This window comes from Neophocaena asiaeorientalis, unplaced genomic scaffold, assembly GCF_003031525.2.
Source record: "Neophocaena asiaeorientalis asiaeorientalis breed wild unplaced genomic scaffold, Neophocaena_asiaeorientalis_V1.1 scaffold294, whole genome shotgun sequence".
Taxonomy (NCBI): domain Eukaryota; kingdom Metazoa; phylum Chordata; class Mammalia; order Artiodactyla; family Phocoenidae; genus Neophocaena; species Neophocaena asiaeorientalis.
The window spans coordinates 1,631,855-1,658,217 of NW_020173945.1; the positions used below are offsets into that span (position 1 = coordinate 1,631,855).

At 49.8% G+C, this 26,363-nt stretch overlaps 1 protein-coding gene across 6 annotated transcripts in view; it reads left to right on the top strand.

The window, feature by feature from the left end:
* The first annotated feature begins 14,850 nt into the window (after positions 1 to 14,850).
* AGAP1 (ArfGAP with GTPase domain, ankyrin repeat and PH domain 1) overlaps positions 14,851 to 26,363 on the top strand; it is a 544,600-nt gene continuing 533,087 nt past the window's right edge. For all 6 annotated transcript variants that reach the window (XM_024752791.1, XM_024752792.1, XM_024752795.1 and 3 more), the window contains exon 1: positions 14,851 to 15,026. In XM_024752791.1, the coding sequence (XP_024608559.1) occupies positions 14,864 to 15,026 (163 nt within the window). In that variant the 5' untranslated portion in view covers positions 14,851 to 14,863. The remainder of the gene's footprint in view (positions 15,027 to 26,363) is intronic.

Consider the following 26,363-nt stretch of genomic DNA (forward strand, 5'->3'; position numbering starts at 1 on the left):
GACTCTCTTCTCCATCCCCCTGCCCAGAGATGGGTGGAGGGTGGGCCAGCTGTGTGACCCCTTAGAGCAGCAGACAGCCAGGGACACAAAGCACCCCTGCAAGAGAAAGGAGCTGGAGGATGCACGCCTCCCAGAATGCTCTCAGGGAGTGCACGGTGTGTGGAGAAGGATGTGGGGACCACGGCTGGTACCTTCCCCTATGCCCGAGGCTTGCCTCCCAAACCCACACGTGGATTTTCCCTGTGGGAACCTGAGATCTCTTTGACCACAGAATGTGCTAGGTTTGAAATGTCAGGGAATTGATGCCTCAGAAGACAGCCCTTCATGAATGAATCGGTAGGTAAATACCTTGGCTTCCTCACCTGTGGGGCACAAGGACCACTTTGGGATGACCCCATGCAGTCTTCTAGAGGACCTGGGAAAAGGAGCCCCCATTGCCCTACAGCAACACCCTTCTCAGGAGCATACCCTAAGCTGGCTTCCTCCCTTTCCTTATCTTACTTCCCAGCACCCCTTCTGGGGATTCCTGGGATCACCTCCCAGATCAGCTCCTTGCCCTTGAATCCTTTCAGAGTCTGCTTCTGAAGCAATCCAACTGGACTGAGATGAGAAGCCCAAAGATGATCACCATGCTGCACTGTAGGGAGGGTGGTTTCCTCCAGAACTTTGGTTCTGTGAATGAGTGATGCAGGTTTGGGGCAGAGCTGAACTGCTGTGGTGAACAGAGACCAGGGCTGGCTTGAGCTACCACAAGACACCTTTCTCTTTACATTCCTGGAACAGCCTAGTTTCACATCTATGTACATTAGATACTCAGTGAATATTGGTTTGATAGGCACCAAATTATTCTCCTTCCAGGCCACCCACCAAGCTCTGTCCAGCTTTGTGTGATAGTCAGTAAGGTGTGTCTTGGTTTCATAACTGCTTCAAAGACTTGGTTGGTAAAACATAACCAGTGAAATTGAGAAAAGAGTTTCCAAAGCTTGGTGTGTACTGTTTGCATATTCATAAAGTTCCTATGCACTCAGTCCCATGGGCGTCAAAATAAAGGCTCTGTATTCACTGTGCTACTCCTTCATTATGTAGTCAGAGGTCGCCCACAGAATAGCTGTAGCTACAAGAGAGTCCAGATTAAGGACTCTCTGACTTTTCCCCAGGATTTCCCCTGCTCTGTTACGACTAGAGGTCTGCTGTTGACTCATTTGCGTAGGTTAGAAGGTAGTTGTGCAAACAACATTTTTTCAGATTTTCTTCAAGCATGAGAAAGGTCAATGAGATAAGATGATTAAGATGTTTTTTTGATTAGGAAAAAAAAAATGTCTGCTGTTAAGGCAACGCCTTTCAGAAGCCCCTCTAAAACCAGGCCGGACCCTCTGAAACTTGCGCAGCAGTCAGCAAACTCTGCAACGGGCCCAAGAGTAAGTGTTTTAGGCTTTGCAGGCCTCGGATCTCTGTCCTAACTACTCAGCTCTGTGGTGTGAAAGCAGCCAGTCACAATGTGCAAACATATGGGCATGTGTGTGTTCTAATAAAACTTTATTTAGACACCCAAATTTGAATTTTATTTACTTCCAAATGTTATAAAAATAGTCTCCTTTTGACTTTTTAAATAGAACGTGACAATGATTCTTACCTCATAGGCCATCTGGCCTGCTGGCTCTCTTTTGCCAAGCCTTAACCTGGTGTTCTGTCATCCGCTCTCCACTCGGTGGAGGGGAGGAGGGAAGGAAAATATAATAGAACCGGAGGGAGGTGTTGAGAAGGAAAGCAAATTTCCCCTCTGCCCACATCATCCCTGTGCCCCATCTTCCATGTCCTGTAGAACAAAAACACCCCAAGTAGATAAGGCCTACAGATGATCATGCAGAAATGTCATGGGTCTAGGAAGTATTTAAGTACCTAGAAAGTTTTTTGACATCTTGTACTGATGTGTCTTGCTTCTTAAATAACACCCCTGCCCCAAAGTGAGTCTAATGGGGGAACTTGCATGTTAACAAGATAAAAGTGAAGCTTTATGTAAAGGGAGCCAGTGTTGGGGGTGAGGGAGAACCGCATGCACTCACATCCCAACCCCACAGCGAGCCGGCTTCCTTAGGGGGCTCCAAGCAGCACAATCAGATGACCACTGTCCTAAGAAGAGGAGGTAAGTCCTAACACCACTGCTGTTCCTTTTCCAAAGGCAGTCTTACATCCCTGGGATACACGCAGAAAGCTGGCCAGCATGCCGGATGCCAAGTGTGCCGTGGATCCCAGCCGGGCACATGCCAGGGCCTCCTCTACAGGGCAGACTCACACCCCGGGCAGAGTGTGACACACAGGAAGGGATTATTGTCAGGCAACATGTGGGTCACAGCTTAGCAGAGCATCGAATGACAGTCAAAACACAGAGCCTGGTGAGAACGGGAGAGACTGGAGTTAAGGCAGGGAAAATGTTCTTCCATTCCACAGAAACCACGCACACTGATCTAGATCTGTTTGGTAATAGGCTCATCTCCCACATCACAGAAAATGTCTCTGTGATCACACATTCCCTTGTGGGTTTTGTTTGTTTGTTTTTGTTTTTTAACTTGGCCGCACCGCACGGCTTGTGGGATCTTAGTTCCCCGATCAGGGATCGAACACAGGCCCTCGGCAGTGAAAGCGTGGAGTCCTAACCACTGGACCGCCAGGGAATTCCTCCCTTGTGTTTTTAAAATTAGAGATTCACTGTGGTTAGAAGGGAAACAGGTGTGCTCACGCTCAGAAAACCGGGCTTTACCCTCCGGGTGTGTCGAGTCTGGCTGTAGCCTTGGGCCCGTCACCTCCTCCCTGACCCTCGGGCCTCTTGGGTGCACAACATTAGCTGCCCTGTGATGTCATAGAGGGTTAAAGGAGATGACGTCAACAGGCGCCAGCCAAGGGCTTAGCAACCTTTCCATAAATATTTAAATTGAATCCGTATTTGGACACCAAGTGAAAATCGAAGAACAGAAAAGCAGTCCTGGGCCTCCCTGGTGGCGCAGTGGTTGAGAGTCCGCCTGCCGATGCAGGGGACACGGGTTCGTGCCCCGGTCCGGGAAGATACCACATGCCGCAAAGCGGCTGGACGCGTGAGCCATGGCCGCTGAGCCTGCGCTTCCGGAGCCTGTGCTCCGCAACGGGAGAGGCCACAGCGGTGAGAGGCCCGTGTACCGCAAAAAAAAAAAAAAAAAAAAAAAGAAAAGCAGTCCTTTTGGGGGGCTGTTGTTTTGTGTACTTTCAGAGGGTGCAGCAAAAGGAAGTTTACCAAAGGTGTTAAATCCTAAAGTTTAACAACCCCCCCCCCGGAAAGTTTTGTGACAAATAATCTATGACACAAACAGATACAAAGCACAAGTGCAAAGATGTTTGCAAAAATATATGGCAGGGCTTCCCTGGTGGCGCGGTGGTTGAGAGTCCGCCTGCCGATGCAGGGGACACGGGTTCGTGCCCTGGTCCGGGAAGATCCCACATGCCGTGGAGCGGCTGGGCCCGTGAGCCATGGCCACTGAGCCTGCACGTCTGGAGCCTGTGCTCCACAACGGGAGAGGCCACAGCAGTGAGAGGCCTGCGTACTGCAAAAAATAAATAAATAAATAAATATATATATATGGCAATTGTGATTAGAAAATAATAGTTGGTAAACATCACAGAAACCCTCCTTTCAGACACCTCAACAGATCCTTTCTAACTCAGTTACTTGGTTTTCATATGATCTGTGAGAAGATTATATAATTTCAAAAGTGTCTGTAGGGCTTCCCTGGTGGCGTAGTGGTTGCGAGTCCGCCTGCCGATGCAGGGGACACGGGTTCGTGCCCCGGTCCGGGAAGATCCCACATGCCGCGGAGTGGCTGGGCCCGTGAGCCATGGCCGCTGAGCCTGCGCGTCCGGAGCCTGTGCTCCGCAACGGGAGAGGCCACAACAGTGAAAGGCCCGCGTACCGCAAAAAAAAAAAAAAAAAAAAAAAAGTGTCTGTAAACTACTCATTTGCATCTGATTTCTCAATGTCTAATTTGTTCATCAGCCAAAACTATATGTATAAAACCAGATTTTTAATCAGCTCACAGAATGTGTAGAAGAAAATTAATCTTCCATTATATGAGAGAAGAATTCTTACATTCAGAATTATTATGCATTTTGCACTTGATACAAGGAGGAATGATTTACAGAATTGTGTTAGCTTGTGTCTCTATAAACATCCACTTTAAAAACTGCTGCAAATCCAAGGTTGGTGTGCTGCATTTTCACACCCCCAGGAGCTGATGTGAATTCGGAACAGTTTTCATGGCACACGCAGAAGAGGGCTTGAGCAGGTTGCTAGGAGAATAAGGCATCTTTGCCTTTTGTCCTCATTTGGAAAAGAGAAAAAGAAACAGTGGCTGGCTCCATGGGAAAATTCTAGGGAAACAGTTCTTGTGTGGCTGTATTCCTATCAGGCAAGGGGAAGGGCATTTCCACTAAAGCAGTGGAATTTCTGCACCGGAGCCAGCACCTCCCTCTGCTCTGGCTGCCTGGGTCTTAGCCATGCTGATACCCACCCTGTGTGGGCTCAGGAATTGGTAACTTTCACAGGGTCAGTTCCACTCCTGAGTTCATTTTTAACAAGTAGTGCAGGAAGTAACTTCACCCACGGGGGCCTCAGTTTTTTCACCGGTACACAAAAGGGACTCTGAGGTCTCTTCCATAGTGTTGATTCTGTGACAATCTGAGACCAGATTTCTAACTACTTCTCTCCAGCACAAATCTTAAGAACGGAAACCCTGGTCTGGAAGAAGACTGATCCTGGTAGAGTTGTTTCCCTCTGACAGCCATCAAAAGGACTTGCCCTGTCCGACAATCCCACGTCTGGGTATATACTCCGAAGAATGCAAAGCAGGGTCTCCAAGAGATATTTGCACACCCATGTTTATAACAACACTATCTACAATAACCAAAAGATGGAAGCAACCCAAATGTCAGTCAGTGGATGAATGGATAAAGAAAATGTGATATACGTTCATATATATATATATACACACACACACACACATACACATATATGCACACATACATGCATATCATTCTGCCTTAAAAAGGAAATTCTGACACATGTTGGAACACGGATAAACTTTGAAAACATTAAGCTAAGGGCAATAAGCCAATCACCAAAAGATAAAAAACTGCACGATCCCACTTATAGGAGACACACCTACAATAGTCAGATTCACAGAGACAAAGGGTAGAATAGCAGTTGTCAGGGGCTGGGGGGAAGGGAGGTATATTTTCTCAGTTTAGCAATTCGAAAAGGGTTCTGGAGAGTGAATACATGACAATGTGACTATGCTTAGCACAACTGAATTGTGTACTTAAAATTGGTACTGAGGTACATTTTATGTTATGTGTATTTTACCACAATGAAAAAAAAAAAAAAAAAGACTTGCCTTAGGAGACCCCAAGCCTCCGCCTGGGCTGGGGACCTTGTCTTGCCTACTTTGTCCTGGCCTTAAAAAGAGGGGTCTGTGAACTTGGAAGAGGAAGCATTTACATCTTTAATTTCACTAAGCTTTAATTAAAATGTGGTATTTCCTTCCACCATAGATGTAAATAATAAATCACAGAAGTATCGGCAGTGTCTGAGACTTTGTCACTGAGAGAAATCAGATTCTTTCCTATCACAAATGTTACAAATTCCTTAAAATATTGTTTAGGTTTTGCAGCAATTCAAAGTTCTATTAGTAGACTGGCTGCTACATCTTGTTAATTGATATGTTAATAAAGAAGCACGTATATTCCTATATCATAAACTGTTAAATATCTTGATAATTCTAATTCAGTATAACTGGTTTCCTTCAAAGTCCTATGTATTTCATTGAATGACTTTTAGAATATTAAATTAAATTTTAGATAAAAATGAGAAGAGCTCACAGTGCTTTAATTTTCCACAGGGAGGCTGGGTTCTTTGTTTTTGTGTTTGAGGGAGGCTGGTCACTAAGCATGTGTTGATGTGGATATATCTGAGGGACAGCCTATGATACAGTTCACTGAAATATGCAAAGCCCGTGTCTGTTTCCATTGTACTGTCAGCATCAGTGGAAGGCAGAATCAAGGCCCCCAAAGATGTCTGTGTCCTAAAGCTGGAATCTGTGAAAACGCTACCTTACATGGTAAAAGGGATTTTGCAGATGTGATTAAAATAAAGATCTTGAGATGGAGAGATTGTCCTGGATCATCAGTGGACTCAAAGTAATCACAAGGTCCTTTAAAGAGGGAGGCAGGAGGGTGGGAGAGAAATTTGAAGATGCTATGATGCTGGCTTTGAAGATGGAAGAGGTGGCCACGCACCAAGGATTGTAGGCAGCCTCCATATGCTAGAAAAGCCACGCAAACAGATTCTCCCCTGGAGCCTCCAAAAGGAGTGCAGGCCTATGGACACCTTGATTTTAGCTGCATGAGACCCATTTCAGGTTTCTGTCTTCCAGAACTGAGATAATAAATAGGTGTTGTTTTCAGCCAGTACGTTTGTGGTAATTTGTTGCAGGAGCCATGGGAATCAGATACAACATGGAAACTGCAGAAGAGTTATGCTTAGCAAAGACACCCAGAGAGAAGGCGGGGGTGGGGGGGTGAGAGGTTTGAGAGGTTTGCTTTGAGAAGTAGTACTTCCTTGCTGTCTTCACAAAACAACAATAGTTTCACAGAACAACTGCTACCTTTAGACAGCACTCAGCCCCACTACCTATGATGCACTGATACTCTACTCTATTCTATTTGTTCTATCCTGTTCTATTCTATTCTATTTGTTGATAAGATTGGTTTCGCAACCTCTTAAAGAATCATGACCCATAGAATGCATCTCTGAATAACAATTTCTCCGTAATTTAGGAAAATATGGTGATTGTGTGTGTGTGTGTGTGCGTGTGTGTGTGTGTGTTTCCTCAGACCTTTATCCTAAGGAGTAAAGTCAGTCTCATAAAGTGTCGTGGTTTGGGGCGAATTCCTTCCTGGTGATTCAGGACAACTGGGACTGTGAAGAGAGGAGCAACTGGCCTCCAGAGAAAGCGGGGTTCGAGGGGGAAAGGTCAGGAGTGAGAGCTCCACATGGCAGAACAAAGACACTTTCCAGAAAAGTAACATTCAGGATTCAGCTGCAATTTGCTCCCATCTACCCTAAACTCTGACTTACCCCATCCCACTCTCTGTTGCTCCAAGCTTTGTAAGAGTCCTCAAGAACCGTACTCCCATTTTAGTGACAGTTGGAGAAATAAAACTTAGATTTCATACAGGAAACATTTTGCATTTTCAGTGGGATTTTGAAAATCTTGATAAAATCAGATAGCTTCCATTATTAATTTTAAGGATAGCCCATAAACATGGAAATCTTTTCTTTTAAATAAATTTATTTATTTTTGGCTACGTTGGGGCTTCATTACTGTGCGCAGGCTTTCTCTAGTTGTGGCGAGCGGGGGCTACTCTTCCTTGCGGTGGGCGGGTTTCTCATTGTGGTGGCATTCCTTGTTGCGGAGCACGGGCTCTAGGCGTGTGGACTTCAGTAGTTGCAGCACACGGGCTCAGTAGTTGTGGCTCGAGGGCTCTAGAGCACAGGCTCAGTAGTTGTGGTGCACGGGCTTAGTTGCTCCACGGCATGTGGGATCTTTCCGGACCAGGGCTCGAACCCGTGTCCCCTGCATTGGCAGGCAGATTCTTAACCACTGCGCCACCAGGGAAGTCCCATGAAAATCTTTTTTAAATGACCTTGAGCTAAATAATACTCCTGCTCATTTTGTTTACTCTGCATATTAGGAAGGTATTCTTTTAACCCTGCAAATAAGCACTGACTGACCTAAAAATGTAAGTGCAAAAGAAATGAAGCCTTTAAAGACTGTGTTCATCTGTGTTTCTGCTTTCCATCCCTTTGCCTCAGGAGATGTGGGGGCCTATGGGGGGATTCTGAGCCTGTTAGTAGTAGGTGACTTATCTGGTTACACAAATCTCATGAGTTTCAAAGGCCACCTTGTACTGAGGGGTATGAGTGTGGGTGGGTCCAAGGCTGATTCTGGGAACCCAACATTTCTTCCGAAAACTCTTCTAGTTACGCATAGGTAGGTTCAAATGCATCTACTATGACACTTGACACCCCCCAACAGTAAACAACAAGTGCATACTGAACGCTGGCAGCATCTGTTAATGTGTTATAGGCAGAATAATGTCCCCCCTCCACACCCGAAAGATGTCTAGGTCCTAATGCCTGGAACCTGTGGGTGTGTTACCTTATGTGGCAAAGGGGAATTAAGGTTGCAGATGGAATTAAAGTTATTACCCATATGATCTTGAAATGGGGAAATGAGCCTGGATTATCAGGTGGGATCAATGTAATCACAAAGGTTCTGACAAGTGGGAGGAGGCAAAGGAGGGGGTCAGAGTGATGTGACGTGAGAACAACTCAACTCACCTTCGTTGGCCGTGAAATTGATGGAGGAGGGGGCCACAGGCCAGGGAGTGCGGGCAGCCTCAAGAAGCTGGAAAAGACAAGGAGACAGATGCTATGCAGAGCTTACAGAAAGGACCGTGATGTTGGTGCCTCGATTTTAGCCTGATGAGACCCGTGTCAGACTTCTGACCTATAGAGCTACAGGATAACACATTTGTGTTGTTGGTGGCAGCAGTACGAAACCAATGACTCTGTTTCAGAAAGTGAGCCATGGGCACCAGAGAAGGGCTGCCTGGAGGGGACAAGCAGAGCTGATGTGGGAACTGGATTCTCTCTCAAGGGGGCCCTTATTCAGGGCAAATGTCAACAAATGATGAACAAAGAAACAAAAATGTCATATATTCTCATATGTCATATATTCTCACATGTCATATATTCTCACATGTCATATATTCTCACATGTCATATATTCTCACATACGTATCATGATTCTCTCATACATTTTCACCGGTTCAAGGATCCCCTCTCCATTAGCGTCTATTCCTGCAGAACAAGTCACTCTCAAATTTAGAGGCTTAAAACAACGATAATCGTTTATTATCTCTCAGAGTTTCGATGAGTCCAGAATTCAGACAAGGCACGGAGAGAACAGGTTGTCTCATGCTACCTTACATGGGCCTCAGCTGGAAGACTTGAAGCTTGGGAGCTGGAATCATCTGAAGGATCTTGTATTCACACGGTCTTGTAGCCTCTCCATGTGGCTTGGGCTTCCTCACAACATGGTGGCCAAGGGCCAGTGAAAAGAGTGGAGGAGGGGTGAGAAAGATAAGAGCAGTAGGAGGTATACTGCTTTATATGAACCATCCTCAGAAATCCCGCATCACTGCTTCTGCTGCACTCGATGGCTGGGAAAGTTGCACGTGCAGAAAAGGCGGAAGCTGCCCCTCTATTTCTTCCCTTAGAGAAGTGGAGTAAATCAGATCTGGATTATTTGCTTACTACGGCCTTGTGAACTTGGGAAAGTTGACTATAGCTCTGATAGCAATAATAATCCAATGTTTTAGGTGTTATAATCTATCTTTTACAGAAAAGTAAACTGAGGCTTATAGAACTCCTGTTCCATTGCTGGGATAATACCTGCAGTTGACAAAGCATTTGCCCACATACCTTATTCAGATGTTCACAAGTGCCCTGTGAGATGTCACTGCTTTCTTCTCTGGGCCAAACAACTGAATGAAGGACACAATTTCAGCTAAAGGGCTCGATTACATGGCCAAGGATGGCATGTCCCACTGGACTAATAGTCAGCTCTGCACTTTCCAACAGTAGGATTATACAGCCACACCTCTGCCACATAACTCTGCAGGGTCCTCTCACGGTGGGTGGGGTGTTCTTCCCTCCCCTGATTCTGGGCACAGTCCTGTGACGTGCTTTGGCCATGGGGATGTCAGCAAATGTGAAGAGTGCAGAGGTTTGAAATGATCTTGCCCAATGGGGCTTGTTCTCCTGAATTTTCCCAATCACTGAGAGACGCACATGGCTCCTGAAGTCCTGCAGTGCCAGGAGGAGAATGAGAGCTACCTGGAGTAGAGAGGCGTGGCCCCACAGAGCCCAGTCTGGATCAGCCTAGAGCTCAAACTGCAAAAATGCCAACACAATTTGTGTGTATTCTCGTCCTCACCCCAGAGTCATTGCCTCAGAGAGCAAAATGCAAGATAAGGAAATTTTATCTTGGCCCTTTTCTAAATTACGCCTCTTTCTGGTCTCTGCTCTCCTCTCCTGCCCTACGTGGCCCCTGCCCACCTCCATCTGGAGTCCAAAGCCTTTGTGAGACGCTAGTTCCCCACAACGACCCTGGGCTCTCTGCAGATGACCCCATGAGATGAAGCAACCTCTGTTGTATTACAGTCTACACACATGTCAAATAAAAATCTCAGAGCTCCCCAACCACGTGTGCAAAGTAACCTAATGAAATCAATTCAAGCTCAGGTAAACAGATAGGTAAATCAATTCAAGCTCAGGTAAATAACCTAAGAATCCAGAGACACAGAATGTTTCATAAATTTTCTAAATCACTTCTTAGAGATAATTTAGGTGGAATAGCTATGTAGCTATGTGTAAGGGCACCTGTGCACGTTTGGGGGATGGGGAGAATTTTGATGTTTAAAGTTATGACAATAAAGTTTTTCCTCTGGAGGACACAACTCACACTGCTACATTTCAGGAGAACGTAGAGGTATATGGCTAGGCACTAGCACAAATGCCCTAATTTTACACTTTTTCTTAGACATGACCAGAATTATTCATCCAACTGTAACTCAGTCACTGAATGTTTGAGTGTGTAAACCCTGTGTTCATATGCGTGTGTGTGTTGGGGAGGGGGCGGTTCACGGCCACCTTCATTTATAACTACTCTCACTCTCTGTTCACAATCTCTGAGTTGGATTCAGAAATTGAACCCCAAAAGCAATGCCTCTTCTACAGATAGTCCCCTGGAATGGAGGCTCTCTAAGGGCAGGCATCATCTTTTCTGTCTTTCTATTTCTAGAATGTAGCACCCTGTCTAGGACAGAGTAGGTGATCAAAGAAGATCTTTTGAATGAATAAATGAGAGAATGAACAAATGAATGAATGGGATGGTTTTCAGGCTTTTCCTTGATACTCCAGTGACAGGAGAAATTCACTACTTTGAGAGCCAGCTTGCTCTCATAGTAAAGTTTTCACTCGCAAATTAAAGTCCTTGGAAGGACTCTCATATCAAAATAGGCCCGAATTCTTGGCTGTATTCACAAAAGATGAATCTCCAGTAACCTCCTTGTAAATGCCACTGGCTCTCATGTCACTAGAAAAACTAACTTTCATTTCAATTCAGCTAATATTTATTGAACACCTACTATGTGCCCGGTATGATGGGAGGGGAGCCCTTACCTTAGGAGAGATATTTACTATTTTTCATCAGTTAACTTGTTGAATATTCATTGCCCCTACAGTGACCAAGGACTGTGCAGAAGAGAGTTGGCCCTTGTCTTCATGGAAATTACAATTTAATGGGAGAAGCCATTAATTTGATAAGCATTTATTGGGTACCTACTATGTGTCAGGCACTTATAGGTGCTGGAGCTAGAACGAGGAATAAAGCTGATGGAAATCCTGGCCCTCATAGAGTTTATATTCTGGTTGGGACACAGAACACACCCAAGATAACTAAGTAAAGTATGTACTGTATCAGATGGGGATGAGTGCTAAGAAAACATTTAAGCAAGTGTATTAAGTTCCTATTGTTGTTGTAACAAATTAGCACAAACATAGTGTTGTAAACAACACAAATTTATTATCTTACAGTTCTGGAGGTCACAAGTCAGAAATGAGTTGATAGGACTGGATTCCTTCTGTAACCTTTAGGAGAGAATCCATTTTCTTGCCTTTTCCAGCTTCTAAAGGCCACCTATTCTCTTTGGCTCATCCTCCCATCCTTCTATCTTCAAAGCCAGCAGTGTAGCATTTTCCAACTTCTCTCTCTCCCTCTCATCCCTGCATCTATCCTCATAGCTCCTTCTCTGACTCTGACCCTGATGCCTTCCCTCTTATAAGACCCCTTGTGATTACATTGGACCCACCCAGAGAGTCCAGGATAATCATCTCAAGATCATTGACTTCACTGCATCTGCAAAGCCCCTTTGCCATGTAAGATAACATAGTTATAGGTTTCAGGGATTAGGATGTGGGCATGTTTGGGGGCCATGATTTTTCCTGCCACAGCAAAGAAGGAAGACGTGAAGTGTTGGTGAAGAGGGATGCCATTTTAGACAGGATGTCAGAAGAGGCCTCACGGAGAAGGTGGCTTTGGAGTAATGTGTGAAGGAAATGATGGAGCTGCTGAAATTGCTGGGGGAAGAGCAGTCCTGACGGAGGAAACACCATGTGCAAATACATGAGTCGGGTGTGTGCCGGGTATATTTAAGGAGCAGCAAGGAGGCCAGGCAGCGTGGCTAAAGAGGGGAGAATGGGGAAGAAGGACAGATGCTGTGGTGGGAGGTGTACCAAGGAGCTGGGGGAGATAATCCTCCCTAGGTCTCTTGCACTTCTTCATGTCTGAGTGAAGAGGCATGGACTTCCTTTGTTCTTTTTAAAAAGTCTTTTTGGCTGCGTTGGGTCTTCGTTGCTGCACGCGGGCTTTCTCTAGTTGCGGCGAGCAGGGGCTACTCTTTGTTGCAGTGCACGGGTTTCTCATTGCGGTGCCTTCTCTTGTTGTGGAGCATGGGCTCTAGGCATGCAGGCTTCAGTAGTTGCAGTATGCGGGCTCAGTAGTTGTGGCACGCAGGCCCTAGAGTGCACGGGCTTCAGTAGTTGTGGCACACGGGTTCAGTAGTTGTGGCTTTGACCGCCTTTCTTCTGAACTACCTTTTCAAGAACTTTTGTAGAGCAAACAGCCTTGGGAGATGAAGATAGGGTTTCCTGTCACAGTTACAGGGCAGAATGCTTACTGCCCATATAAAAGATTGGGGTTCTCTAAGCTCAGGGTTCCCCTCCTATAGGTCAATCCACTATATGCGCATCTGGGCCTCTTGGCCCTCTGGGAACTGGGGCTCCATTAACTACCAGCTCATGAAAATGCTGATCCTCTAGCTACTGCGATTGCTATGAATAATAAAGTCCTTTGTTTCTGACCCAGGGGTCTCGTGTCTTTGGCAGGCTACCTTGTTAGCTTACGTAGGGGGAACCATCACACCCCCGCACAGCTCTTGATAGGCTCTAGTGTGTGTATGGCTTTGGAGACCACAGTAAAGAGCTGAATTTTACTCTGAATGGGACAGGAGTCACGGGAGGGTTTTGAGCAGAGGCTTAACGTGACCTAACTTGGGTTTTATAAGGGTCACCAGGGCTGCCTTCTTGAGAACAGACTGTAAGGGCACAAGATAAGAAGCAAGGAGATCAATTGCTAGATCAATTTCCTAGCAATAACCCAGAGGCAAGATGATCGTGACTTTAGTAGGTTGGTGGCAGCGGGGTTGGTGAGAAGCTGTGAGATTCTGGATCTTGGGGAGGTAGAGCTGACACTATTTGGGGTATGGGGGAGAGAGGCATCAAGAATGGTTGTTGGTCTGAGCAAAAGGAGGCCTGAAGTTGCCCATAACAGGGAACAGAGAAGATTTCAGGAGGAGCAGAAAAGAGGGCATAACAAGAGTTCAGTCTGAGACATGTTAGATTTCAGTTGTCAGCGGGCATCCAAGGGATGCTGAGGAAGCGGTTGGATATGAATTTGTGATTTAGGGTTGAGGTCTGGGCTAGAGATATGAATTTGAGGTTCATTAACCTGTATATGATATTCACACCCAGAAGACAGAGATTCCCCGCTTATAGAAAAGAGACCCGGAGATGAGCCCCGGGGGCTCTCCATATTTAAAGGTTACAGGAGTAAGAGGGGATCACAAACCGGACTGAGAAGCCGCGAAGGTAGTGGGAAAGCCTGGTGATCATGTTATCCCAGCAGCCAGGAGAAGGGTTCAAGGAGGGGAGCAACCAGTGACTGCTGAGACGTTAAGTAAGATGAGGGCACATTGTCGGCATCTCAGTTACTACATTTAGGTAGGATGAGAGCAAAGCCAGAGGCATATCACAGAGGGAGCCTGGAACTCTGCCTCAGGCATCAGGGACCCTGCTGGGATTGGGGATAGGGAGGAAGGCATGAGCAAGGGCTCAGAGTGCTGAAGGTGGTCGGCACATTTGTCTGGGGGAACTGTGAACCCAAAGTGTAACCCAAGGAGGCTGGACGCCAGGGTGAGTAAGCCACACGCAGGCTGCACATGAACCAGGTGAAGACTCAGCTGGCTTTGATCAGGGATGCCAGGGCAGCAGACTGGCGTTTCCAAAAGGTCACTTGGATGGGCGGGGGCAGGGACCAGGCCAGTGCGCACAAACTTGGCGCCGGTACTCAGCACATCTGCAACTCACTATCCGGTTTGCCTCGAACCTGCGGGATTAGCCTCCTGCGCGCGCTGGGCCCACTGCTGCAGCGCAGTCAGGCTCCGCGGGGTCCCGGGCGCTGTGCTTGGGGATTGGGGTGGGTGAACAGGCTGGGGACCCACATCTCAGTTTGCTTGGTTTTTTGTATTTGTTTTTTTTTTTTAATTTTAAAGGAAAAGGATGCCTAGGGAGCCTCCGTGGTATTTCACAGCACCTCGTGTCCTCGTCTAAACTTCACTCCTGGAGTGTGAATATCCACGCCGCCACGGCTAAGGAGGCTCTTCGCCTTCGGGAAGAAATTTAGTTTATTTAGAGGAAGCACTCGTGTCACTTTCGCAAAAGGAGACAGCAAGTGAAAACTGGGGCTGGGGGGAGGGGAAGCAACAAAGTGCGGTCGGGGGACACGGTGAGTCGCAGAAGCTCCTCTAACCAGCCGCCCAGAAACAAACAAAAACGCGGGCGGGGTCGTGAAAAAACGGGCGCGGTGCCTGCACCATGAACTACCAGCAGCAGCTGGCCAACTCGGCTGCCATCCGGGCCGAGATCCAGCGCTTCGAGTCGGTCCACCCCAACATCTACTCCATCTACGAGCTGCTGGAGCGCGTGGAGGAGCCGGTGCTGCAGAACCAGATCCGGGAGCACGTCATCGCCATCGAAGGTGAGGGCCGGGCCTCCGCGGGGCTTCTGGAAGGCGCGGGGGAGCGGGCGCGCGCGTGTGTGTGCGTGCGTGTGTACACACGCGCCGGGCCGTGGCACGCGGCTGCCCCGCCGAGTGGGCACTGCGGTGCGTCTCACCCCGCAAGGCCGGGCGAGAGCGGAGGGGGAGGCCGAGGGCTGGGCGAGCGCGCCGCCAGCTCTGCCGGCGAAGATGGATCGCCGGCGATAATGTGCTAATGGGCAGTAGAGTCTCCGGTGAGAAAGTGGCTCCGTGTGGCCGCGTCCTGGGCCACCCGAGTGACCCAGCCCAAGCCCCGGGGCAGCCGGAGGGCTTGGCGCCACCGGACCGCGACAGGTTACCAGGCTGGGGCCGAGCGTCTTGCTGGACGTTGAAGAGGTCTTTTGAGAAGTGTTGCTTCTGGGGGCGAGGCTCTGGCTGGCGTGCTTAAGCGGGCAGGGCCAACCCCTTTGGTGTCTTTGGCCATTTCAGGGGCACAGTGGAGAGAGCTGACCTTAGCCGGAGCGGAGAGCCAGCCCCCGCTGCAGGCTGCATCGTGTCCCGATGCTGGTCTACCTGCCCCTGTGCAGAAGCTGGCTTCCTCTATGGCGTGTTTTTCTACCAAAAGTCCTGGGTCACATCAGAAGAACCCTCCCTGGGGGGTCTCACTTTCACATACCTGGCACTGGGAGGCCACCCACCCTTCCTGCGAGTCAGGCGAGGCAGTGATCCTCCGGAGCCGTTCAGGCGAGTTCTGCCTCTCCTGGGCCTGTGTTTTCTCGGGTTTACCATGGCTCTTATTTCTCTGCTATTCGGCTTCCGGTTTGTTCCCTTGCTTCCCTTCTCACTGCCATTGGTCAATGATGGTAAAAGAACTGAAGGGTGGGTTGTCCGTAATATAGAACTGTCCAAACCAAAAGCCACTCTGGCCACAGTTGAGGAACACTGAGAAGGTTCTAAGGCCTGGCAGGAGTGTGTCGGGAGCCCAGCCGCAGGCATCGCCCAGCTCCCCTCTGTCTGCAGGTGAGGGGGCACTGGCCTCAGGAGAGCGTTGCTTTGGCGCCGTGCTGCCTGAACTGCTCACCCCAGAGTGTCTTGGTTTGACGCTTGACCAGTTAGGTGGAGAAGGTGGGTGTGGTGGGGCTGATCCTCTTGGCATCTGGCAGCCCTATGGACTTGAACAGCATCCCAGCCAGGCTGCTGATTGGCCGCCTGTATCCATAGGGGACTTGCTAATTCCGGGGAGGATCTGAACAGTCCTCCAGCCTTATGTGGGCCTGGCTCTCAGAGCACCTGGCCGCCCTGTTGGCAGTTTAAGATGCTTCCAGATTCCTCGAGAGGCAGAGGCTGCAGCGTGGCTCTGACGAGACTTGCGGGAGGCCGCGGGACCGGCACACGGCTGCTGATGCTGGGTGAGCTTGCAGAAACGTCCCTCCAGAGCCGGGGCTCTGGCTCCCTGGCCACCCAAGTGAAGGGCTCCCGTGCCTGTTTCCGCTGTCTCTCCGCAGCTCTCTGGCAGCATCCGTAGGAGTCTGACGAAACACTTTGAAAGCTGGTGACTAGCACTGAAAGCTCCTGGCTGAGAGCACCTAGTCTCTGTGCAGAGACCTCTAGCTGACTGTGATTCATGCTGCCTCGTTTTCATTCCCCACCGTGAAGCCCAGTTCTGGGGTCTCGGGCACCCCTCGCAAAGCATTTTGACTTTCTAGCAAGAGGATGTGGTTTCATTTTTCTTTTCTTTTCCTTCTTTTCTAAAATAACCCAAACATTGTGTGGTTCCTAGATGGTGGTTTCCGGTAGCTTGCTGTCTACCTGTACTATGTCAGACTTTAGGCCCCTTGGCTGGACACCTTGTTACCATTAATAAGACGCAGAATCAGTGATGAATCCTGCTTGGGACTTCGGCAATGCTGTTCTTTTTTTGTTAGAAAAAAGAATGTTTATATTGTGTCAGGGCTGAGGTTAATTTAATGAGGCTTAAGAACGGTTCAAATATGATTCTGGTCTTTGCATTATTATTAACAACTATACCACTTTTTACTTGTATAGAACTTTAGCAAGCATTCTCTTGCGTTCATAAGGTCGATGGGGGGCTGTACCAACGCTGTGAGAGAACGTGGGCCAGCTTCATTCGGGGAAGGATAATGACCTCCTGAACGTTTGACTGAGGTCAAAGTCGGGTCTGAACCAAAGGATCCTTTGAACCTAGGTCCGCAGCCCCCCAAAGCACCTTCCACTGCCCCTCCTAATGAAATATAAGTTCATTTGTTATAATGAAATGTTCTCACACACTACAATTTTAAGATACGGTTGTGATTTATATCTACATCACTGATGTTTTGGAAATTGAGAAGATCGCTCAGCTGTGGCAGGATGACATTTTTCCTGTGAGGAGAGAAGCATGCGAGAAACAGTTTTGTGCAATTGTGTAGGATATGGGTTCTTCACTCACACCGAGCAGGAGAGCATTGCCGTGGGGTACGGAGACTGCAGACGCGTTTAACTCCGCGCTGTAACTGAGTGTGCGCCCAGAGGATCACAGTACCTCTAAGAAACGCACGCAGATCTGCCCCTGCCTGTGAACCTTGCAGGTGAGGATGGTACAGTAGCAAAACGTAAACCTCTCTGAATTTTAAAATATAAGACCGTTTCCAATCAGGAAAGTATATGCACGTCATAACAAATGGTTTAAACATCGCTCGTCTCAACAAACAGAAAATTGCCTGCATTTTAGAGGAGATGCAGCTAGGCATTTTTCCTGCCTCTGTGTGGCCCTAAGCAAAGTTGGCGTCATACTTACAAAACTACCTGATTAGCATAAAGTGAGCACTTTTCAACGTTAGGAAGCAATTTCAGAGATACGATGTATCACATCGGCGTGAGGTTCCAGCATTTGTGCCGTAATTTAAGTAAAATTTCCCCGTTTTCCCGAGTCTTTCAGGAATCGTAGGCTGTTGGAGTGAGGAGTGGGCTTGTCAAAGGGGAGGATGTTTCAGCTAATGCTTATTTCAAAGTGATTCCAAGAGGGTCTGGACTGGAAAATCTCTTAATGATGAGCCGAACTGTATATATTTTAGTCGAAAGAGCTCACCAAGATCCCCAAATCTGAATGGGTCTGTGACCCTGTTTGAAGGTACGGGGAATGTGATTTAGTTCTCAGTCCTGTTTTAAAACATCACCTTGCCAAAAAAAAAAAAAAAAAAAGAAAAGTGTTTTTTCAAATCTTTACTTCGGACTTTGAGAGGTTTATTTTTTTCCCTCCAATCTCTGGAGTTTAAGGAAGCATTGCCTGTTGTTTTCAGATTGACCTGGTCAGATTTCTGGGCTGTCCCCCGGGGGTGTGGCCAGCACCCTGGATGTTCTCCGTGCCCGGAAATGAACGGGAACCAGCCTGCCTCCTGGGTGAGCAAGCATCTCGCCTAGGGTCCCCGCTCCAGTTCTCCTTTAAAAAGCCCACCTGGGGTTGATGGAGTTGAGGTGAATGAGTCAGCTGTCTTTCTTGTTAAATGAAGCTTGTTCTTCTAGTACGGGTAAAGCCTCTGTTAGCCATTGCACCTTGTAATTCAGCTTGCCTGCCGCAGAACCGTGATGCAAATGATACGCTGGGCCGTGGTCGAGCCCCTAACCAGCATTCATGCCTCCACACTCACCAAGCAGCTGCTCGGGGAGGGGGGAACCGAGTTCCCCACTGGCCCCCACCGGTGGTTTGCGTGGCTTCCTGGGAGGGCTTGGAGAGGTCACAGTGGCCCAGTCCTCTCAAGAGAACTCTGCCTGCCATCCCTGGTCAGGGCACTTACACAGGGGCATTGAAGGGCCGAGCCCCAGCATTTGGGGAACCTGGGAAGATGGGGCGGGGAGCCCCTTTCATCCCACGGTGCAGCAGCTCTGTTGAGCACCTGTGGGCAGCAGAGTGCCCAGTGCTTGACCTCCGTCATCTCAGTCCATCTTCTGATGATCCAGTGACACAGATGCCACCTTGGAGACCCAGAAAGGGTAGGGAACTTGCTGGAAAGAGATGGGCTGGGCTGGTCAACCTCATCGCTGGCTGTCTAGCCCTTTCTGAGCTAGGAATGAAGCTCCTGGTTACTCATAGTTCCCACAGGCTGAATGTACAAACCATCCCAAGCACGTGTCCCCTTTACCCAAGACAGGAAGGGCTTGTGGATGCTGCCACTAACTGAAAGTCTTACGTTCTCTGTGTGGTGGCTTACCTCGGCAAAACTTCTGTAAGAGTTTGTTTGCCTAGAAGAATTTATTTCATCTGGTTGGGGCAGGTGTGTGTGTTTAAGGAACAAATCCCTTCTTCCTGCCGTGAATGAGCATAACCCTTCCTGGACACGCTTGACTACGTTCGTAATTTTGCAGGCTTAATACAAGTTGTAAATATGGGGCCTTTTCGTTATTGATACGAGTGTCACAGTCTCCTCCTTCAAGATAATTCTCGGGTGGCGGTCCATCATTTCCAGGTTAAATTTCATACCTTAACGGTCTCCGACCCTTCCGGATTCTCGGCGTCCCTTCAGCCTGGCTGAAGTCCGCATCTTCCCTGTCTGTCCCAGGCCCCAGCTCCCAGCAAGGACTGGGGGTCCTGTGAGGAAAATCAGGTCGCACTTGTGTTCCATCTCCGCGGTGATGCCGAGCGTCGTGTCTGGCCCTTGGAGGACGCCCGGGAATTGTTTGTTGAGCGGGTGACTTGGGGGGGGGGGCTCGCGTTTTCTCTGGCGTTTGGGTCCTTATGCTCCTTGCTGGTGACCTGAACAATGTTGATCCTCTGGCCGAAGTGACGGTGTTTGGCTAGTTGTCACCAGAGCACAGGTGTCAGGGCCGGGGTGTTTTGGGGTCTGGTGGATTAGCCTGGGTGGCAACTAAATGCCGTGTGTGTTTGGGTGGAAATGAAGTTTTCTCTAGTGCATGTAGGGGAAGCAAAAGACGTGCTTGCTTGATCCTGGCAACTTTTTCAACCTGGCTCTCGGCAAAAGGGTGGTGTTTCTTCCTCCTGGGTGGAAGTGAATTTCAGACCCAGAATCGATACCATTGATAGGGATGGATGAGTGACAGGCTGGGTGGCTGACGTAATGTAGCATCCTCAGTGGAACGCAGAGAGCCTTGGTCCTCGAAGTTAAGCACGCAATCGAATCACATGGAGGGCTTGGGAAAACAGGTTGCTGGCCCTGCCCCCAGAGTTTCTGGTTCCGTAGGTTTGGAGCAGGCCTGAGAATGTGCTTTCGACAGGTTTCCAGAGGATGCTGGTGTTGTCAGTCCAGGGACGGCACTTTGAGAAGCATGGCGGGGGAGGGGGCGGAGCTCCGGCGGCGGACCGGGCATCTTCCCTGGGCCAGGGCTCTGCGCAGTGCTTTCAGTCAGCGGAGGGGCGTCCTCTTGTCCTTCCCTGTGGGTGACAGGCGGGGGCCAAGAGCCCAGGGCGTTGCTTCTGGTGACACAGCTTAAACACAGTGGAGGAGGCCCCGAAGCCCAGGTTCGAATGGGTTCAAGTCCAGGTTCACTCTGCTTCCACGGTGCTGATGCTGAGTGCCCTGCGAGGAGCGTGGCTGGTGGGTGGTGGACATTGCCAAGGGCATCCCTTAGGGAGGGAGACTGTGAATCCCGGTCCTGGGTTCTGTGGGCTTCCCTTCCTGGGATCCTTAGTGTAGCCCCCTGTGTGTTTAAGTGGGCTTCTCCCGTATTCACTTGTTGTGCAGCTAAAAGAGCGTTTCTAAACAGGAGAGCTGTATGTTATGAGCAGCTTAAGAAGGCTGTGTGGGGTGCCCGGTGGAAGTGACTCAGAAGGGAGAAGCAGCCCTGGCAGCTGCAGGAACCTTCACAGCAGAACCTGGAGCCCTGTTACTACCACCTCTGTTGTTGTTGTTGTTGGGTTTTTTGGGGTCTCAAACTGACTTTTTATTTTGTTCAGACTAAACTCTCTTATTTTGCACCTTTTTTCCTGCGCACCCTGCAGGCGTTTCCAGTTGGTGCGTCTGGCTCTGGCTCGTTGGAACTACCGATTTGTCCGTCTCTTGTTTCTCCACGTTCCAGCAAACCCGTGTCCCCCACCCCTCTCCCCCCCGCCCAACACTCCAGGTTCTTTGAGGCCTTCTCCTAAGTGATGGAGTTTGGCAAAGCGGATCAGGCTTAGTTATTTTTAAAATCCAGGGTTGGGGGTTCTGATCTGGTGCTTAGCCACGTAATTCCTACCCTTCGTTAAGTACCTTTCTCTGAGAAGGAAAATGAACTCTGCAGATGTTCATCTGTGATCTCTGCGGCATCTGTGATTTTCCTCAGGTTCTGAGCACCAGGCCCGGTGTGTGCTGCCCTGAGCCCCGTCCTTCCGGGAGCCGCGGGGCTCCGAGGCTGAGTCCCGTTGGCTCCCATCTTGTGGTGTGGAAGCCTGCACAGCGGGTCGCGGTGATGACCCATCGGGGGGCAGGGCTGGCGTCGCGGTGGGCCCCATCCCTTCACCTCCCTGTGCTCTCTGCCCACGACTGACCCGGCGGGAGGGGCCGCCTTGGTTGCATGTGGCGGCCAGGGAGGGAAGGAGAGAAGGTACCTGCCCCAGCAGAAGAGATTTGTTACTGGACCCTTTGAGCAGCCAGCCAGAGAGCTTGTGTGTGTGCGAGGTTGGGACGTTTCCACGACGAGCAGACTAAATATAGGCTGGAGGGTTGGGCCCAGGGCCCGAGCGGGGGCTGTCATCGCTCTGATACTGTTTCCCCCACTGCTAATCAGGACTCGCCACCGGCCCTGAACAGGTGGCCGCCCTGAGCTCTCTGCGAACAGACTGGTGTTTTTGTTTAACCAGGGGCTCCTTTGCAAATTTCACACTTCTCCCGCTGTTTGGTGCGGACTGTCTTTTTCTGGGCTGCAGTGTTGGGAGTATTTGTGCAGTGTTTCTACACAAGCGACTGTGTGATCTTCGAAAACTGCCTGTGCCGTCTGGTTGTCATTAGCATCCTGGTTAGAAGCCGCTTTTTTTTTTTTTTAAAGGGTGGGAAACACTTTTCATGGTTCTGGGAGAAGAATTCCAAATAATTACCAGCCATGTTCACAAACGATTTATGTTTGGTCTTAGCAATGTCAACATCCAGCAGGCTCTTGCAGAGAGAACTGTGTCCCTCTCCAGCTTAGCACACAAAGCTACTGTTCCCGGATCCTCAGATGATCGCCTTAAAGGGGGAACAGGATCTTCAGGCTGTGAATTTAGTTTTCATTCAGTGAGTGTTAGGTGATATGGACATAGTTAGTCTACCAGCAGTACTGAGCATACGACAGAAAAAAAATTTTTCTTGAGTACCTACAGCAAAACAAGACCCACCTTAGTTTCCTGAAAGAGTTTTTATTCCTTCGCCTTCTCTGTGTCAGGGCAGATGGTGGCCGTCAGCAAGATTTGGTCTCACAGACGTGGTAGCTACTGGCTCCCTTTTGTAATGAAATAGAAGTGGATTCGGAGAGAGCGGGTTGCCCTGAGAGCCTTCTGTTGGTGTTTCCAGTTGACCTTGTCTGAGAGGGGAGAACCGGCGTTATTTTCCAGGGAGGGGACTTCCGTGGGCCTGCCTACCCTCTGCTGTGGTTTCCAAAGATCTGGGTGCTGCTGTGAGCAGTGACTCAGTCTTCTCCTGTCCCGACACTGCTCCTGTCAGGTCAGGCTGGTGAACCTGATTTCAGACAAACAGTTGTTTCAGTTTTCGCTTTGACGATCAAGCCTGGATCTCTGATTTTCCATATGTTACTATTAGGAGTTTGGGATTGGAGGGATTGAGACCACTTCAAACGCCCTAGTTTTTTTGAGCTTTTTTTTTTTTTTGGCATAAAACATAGATCCAGAAGGATGCCCAGGTCATCAGGGAGGGCGTTTTCACAAACTGACCACGTGGGTACATCCAGCCTCCAGATCAAAAAACCTGAGTTGGCTGTAGCGCAGGGCGAGACTCACCTGTATTGCATGTGGTTGCCTCCGCTTACTTACCTGTTCTCCTGACGATGGGCATCTGGGTGGTTTCGTGTTCGGGGCTGCTGGGAATAGGGCTGCCGTGCCTTTGGTGCCCACGTGTCCCCGTTCCTGTTGGGGGCTGCACGCCGGGGAGCCGAGCGCTGCGTCCTGTTAGCCCTTCTCGCAGGTCAGCGCAGCTGCTCCGGAACCCGCTCCGTTGGTGGCCCCCGTCTGGAGACCTTCCTTGCTGTTCAAGGTTCATTGCAGACACTCGGGATGGTGGCTGCCTGCTGCCTCCGTCCTTTGCTTCTCCTTCTTTCCAGCTGTTTGTCCAGAAACAAATAGTCAAGTGCTTTATACGTTTCCGGCACTGTCTTAGACATTAGGTTTTTAGCTTTGGATATTCTATAGGCTTTTAATTCCCTGTTAGTGGAATAAGTATAGCTTTGTAAGTGGAGCTGTGAGAATGAAATCTTTCACCAGGAAGTGTTTTCCTCGAAACTGCGGATGGCGCGATTCCCCCGGGACTGGAACGGGGTCCCCTCAGCTCTCCCTGGCTCCTGCCCAACCTCAGTGGTCAGTGGGGGTCCTACTGGCTGAGCCCACACCAGCCCCGAGTCTATCTCACACCTCGGCGCCGGGTTTCAGGTGACCTGTGCGTCTCTGTTGGCATCGGAAGGGAAGCTCCTTCTGTACTCCCCGTCCAAACTGATCGTGGTCTTAATGGTTACATATTAGCGCTCTTCAGTCTCTGTTGTTCGTAGCAATTATGCGGAGACACAAAAGGGAAAAAGATCAGCGAAGTGTTGCCAACTGTCTGTTACTCTCAAGGGGTTATTTTCTTTGTTCCTCTGCTGTGTCCTGGGAGCCGCCCATCCCCCTCCACAAAGGCCACGCTCACGAGGCCAAACCCGGGAAGCTGGTAAGGACCCGAGGGCCTGAGAGAGAGAGAGAGAGGGGTGTGTGCCTGTGTGAACGTCTCCAGTGGCTGTACAAACGCAAATATTTATTTCGAGGGGTGGGGGTTGGGAGGGCCGGGTTTACCCTCACTTTGTTTAGTATGGGAAGTGGCCAATATGAGAATCAGTAGACCAGATTTTATCGAGCACTGACAGTGGGCAAAGCACTCTATTTGCATCTGGGGGTACAGGCAGACGTGTGGGCTTGGAGCCCCTCTCCCAGCACAGTCGGACCTAGCCCAGGAGGCCACACTGGTCCAGACTGGGATAAGCAGGTGGTGTGATGCAGGGGAGGGGAGTGGGATTAACTGGACTTGGAAGCTGGGTGGGAATCAGGCAGTGGAGGCTTTCCGGGCGGGCGGGGGTAATAGGAGTGGAACATCCAGAATCCATTCTCTGCAGCCTGCGGGGACCTGGGGAGGAGAGGCCAGAGGATGGAGAAGAGCCTGGTGAGCCCCAGAGAGCATGCTGGGAGTGCTTTTATTTATTGGGCCGTGGAAATTACAGATTATGGATTTCCGTTTGGAAAAGGTTGTGCCATGATGCTCAGCTGTTACCAGGCAGGATAGAAATGGTGGTGGTGGCCGGTGGTGGTGGGGAGTGGCAGGGAGGGTTCATAAGTGGGCTGTCGGGCTTCCCTGGTGGCGCAGTGGTTAAGAATCCACCTGACCCCCAGGCCCAGGCCCCCCGAGCCACAACTACTGAGCCTGCGCTCTAGTGCCCATGAGCCACAACCACTGAGCTCGCGTGCCACAACTACTGAGCCTGTGCTCTAGAGCCCGTGAGCCACAATTCCTGAGCCCACGAGCCACAGCTACTGAGCCTGTGCTCTAGAGCCTGTGTGCCACAACTGCTGAGCCCGTGCTCTAGAGCCCGCGAGCCACAACTACAGAGCCCATGAGCCACAACTCCTGAGCCCACATGCCACAACTACTAAGCCAGTGCTCTAGAGCCCGTGAGCCACAACTCCTGAGCCCGCGTGCCACAACTACTGAGCCTGTGCTCTAGAGCCCGTGAGCCACAACTATGGAGCCCACGAGCCACAACTCCTGAGCCTGCGTGCCGCAACTACTGAGCCTTACTCTAGAGCCCGCGAGCCACAACTACGGAGCCCGTGTACCGCAACTACTGAAGCCCGCGTGCCTAGAGCCAGTGCTCTGCAACAAGAGAAGCTACCGCAATGAGAAGCCCACGCCCCATGACGATGAAGAGTAGTCCCCGCTCACTGCAACTAGAGAAAGCCCGCGTGCAGCAATGAAGACCAACGCAGTCATAAATAAATAAATAAATTTTAAAAAAAATTAAAAAAACCCGCAAAACTGGGCTGTTGCAAGGGGAGGTGGGGGCCTGGGCAAGGGAGCAGGGGAACAGAGATGGGCACCCAAGGATGCAGGTGCAGGTCTGAGGTTGCCTGTGAGTCTCGGGTGGAGGGGGCAGGAGGAAGGAGCGAAGTTTGACCCACGGAACGCAGGAGTGGGGCCGTGTGGGGGGATTCCACCTCTAGATGCCCTGGAAGCCCTCAGGTTTGGGCCGGAGGGGTGCTCAGCCACAGGAGGGTGTTTACCCGGTTACCTGGGATTTGTGGTGGGAGGACCCTAGCCCTGCAGGGTGGGCTCAGATGTATAGATTCACGAGTCACCCCGTCTGTCATCCAGGCTGAGGGGCAGGCATCTGGGATGTACGGCAGCCACTTCCTCCCCTGCAGAAACTTAACTGGGTGTCTGAGGGGCACGGCAGCCTCTTAGGAGTGCAGCTAGCGTGCATTGCTCTCCAGGAGCTGAATCAGTCCCCGCAGGGGGACGTGTATGATTGAGCCTGGGCTCTGGTGGCCCTGCTCATCCAGCCAGGTCGTCTCCTGGCCACCTGTGCCTGCCTCAGAGCATGTGTCCCATGGTGCTGGACTGGTGCCTAAATCTCGTCTGGGTCTGTGTCTCCCTCTCTGTCTCTGTCGCTATACCGTATCTGTCTATTAGGTGTATATTTATTTTTTCACTTTACGGCTTTAATCCGTAGACTTGTAGAGCCACGTGCTGGGAGCGCAGAGGCGAACAGGCTGCTTGCTGTGTAGGTCAGCGCAGGCACAGGCTTCGGGCCAGGGGTGCAGTGGGCTGGGAGGGCTGGAGGGGTTGCCCTGGGGAGCCCAGGAGCTCCTGCAGGAAGCGCTGTTTGAGCCCCAGAAGATGGGGAGCTAATGCCATTTGGGGCGGGGGGGTCGCTGACTGGGCATCTTGGTATCTCGCTTCCGAAGGAGGCCTTTGAAAACTCTCATCTCTGCCCAAAGAAATCTCACTGTCTTCACCCAAAAAAGTGTTTTTCTATTTTTTTTTTTTTTTTTTCACTTGAATCAGTTTAGTTTTACCCAGGTTTCTCAATTTGGACTTGCTCTTCTGGTCATCTTATGCTGGGGCATAAAAAAATTATATATCTATCTCTTCCTGCCTGCTCTCTAAATATAGA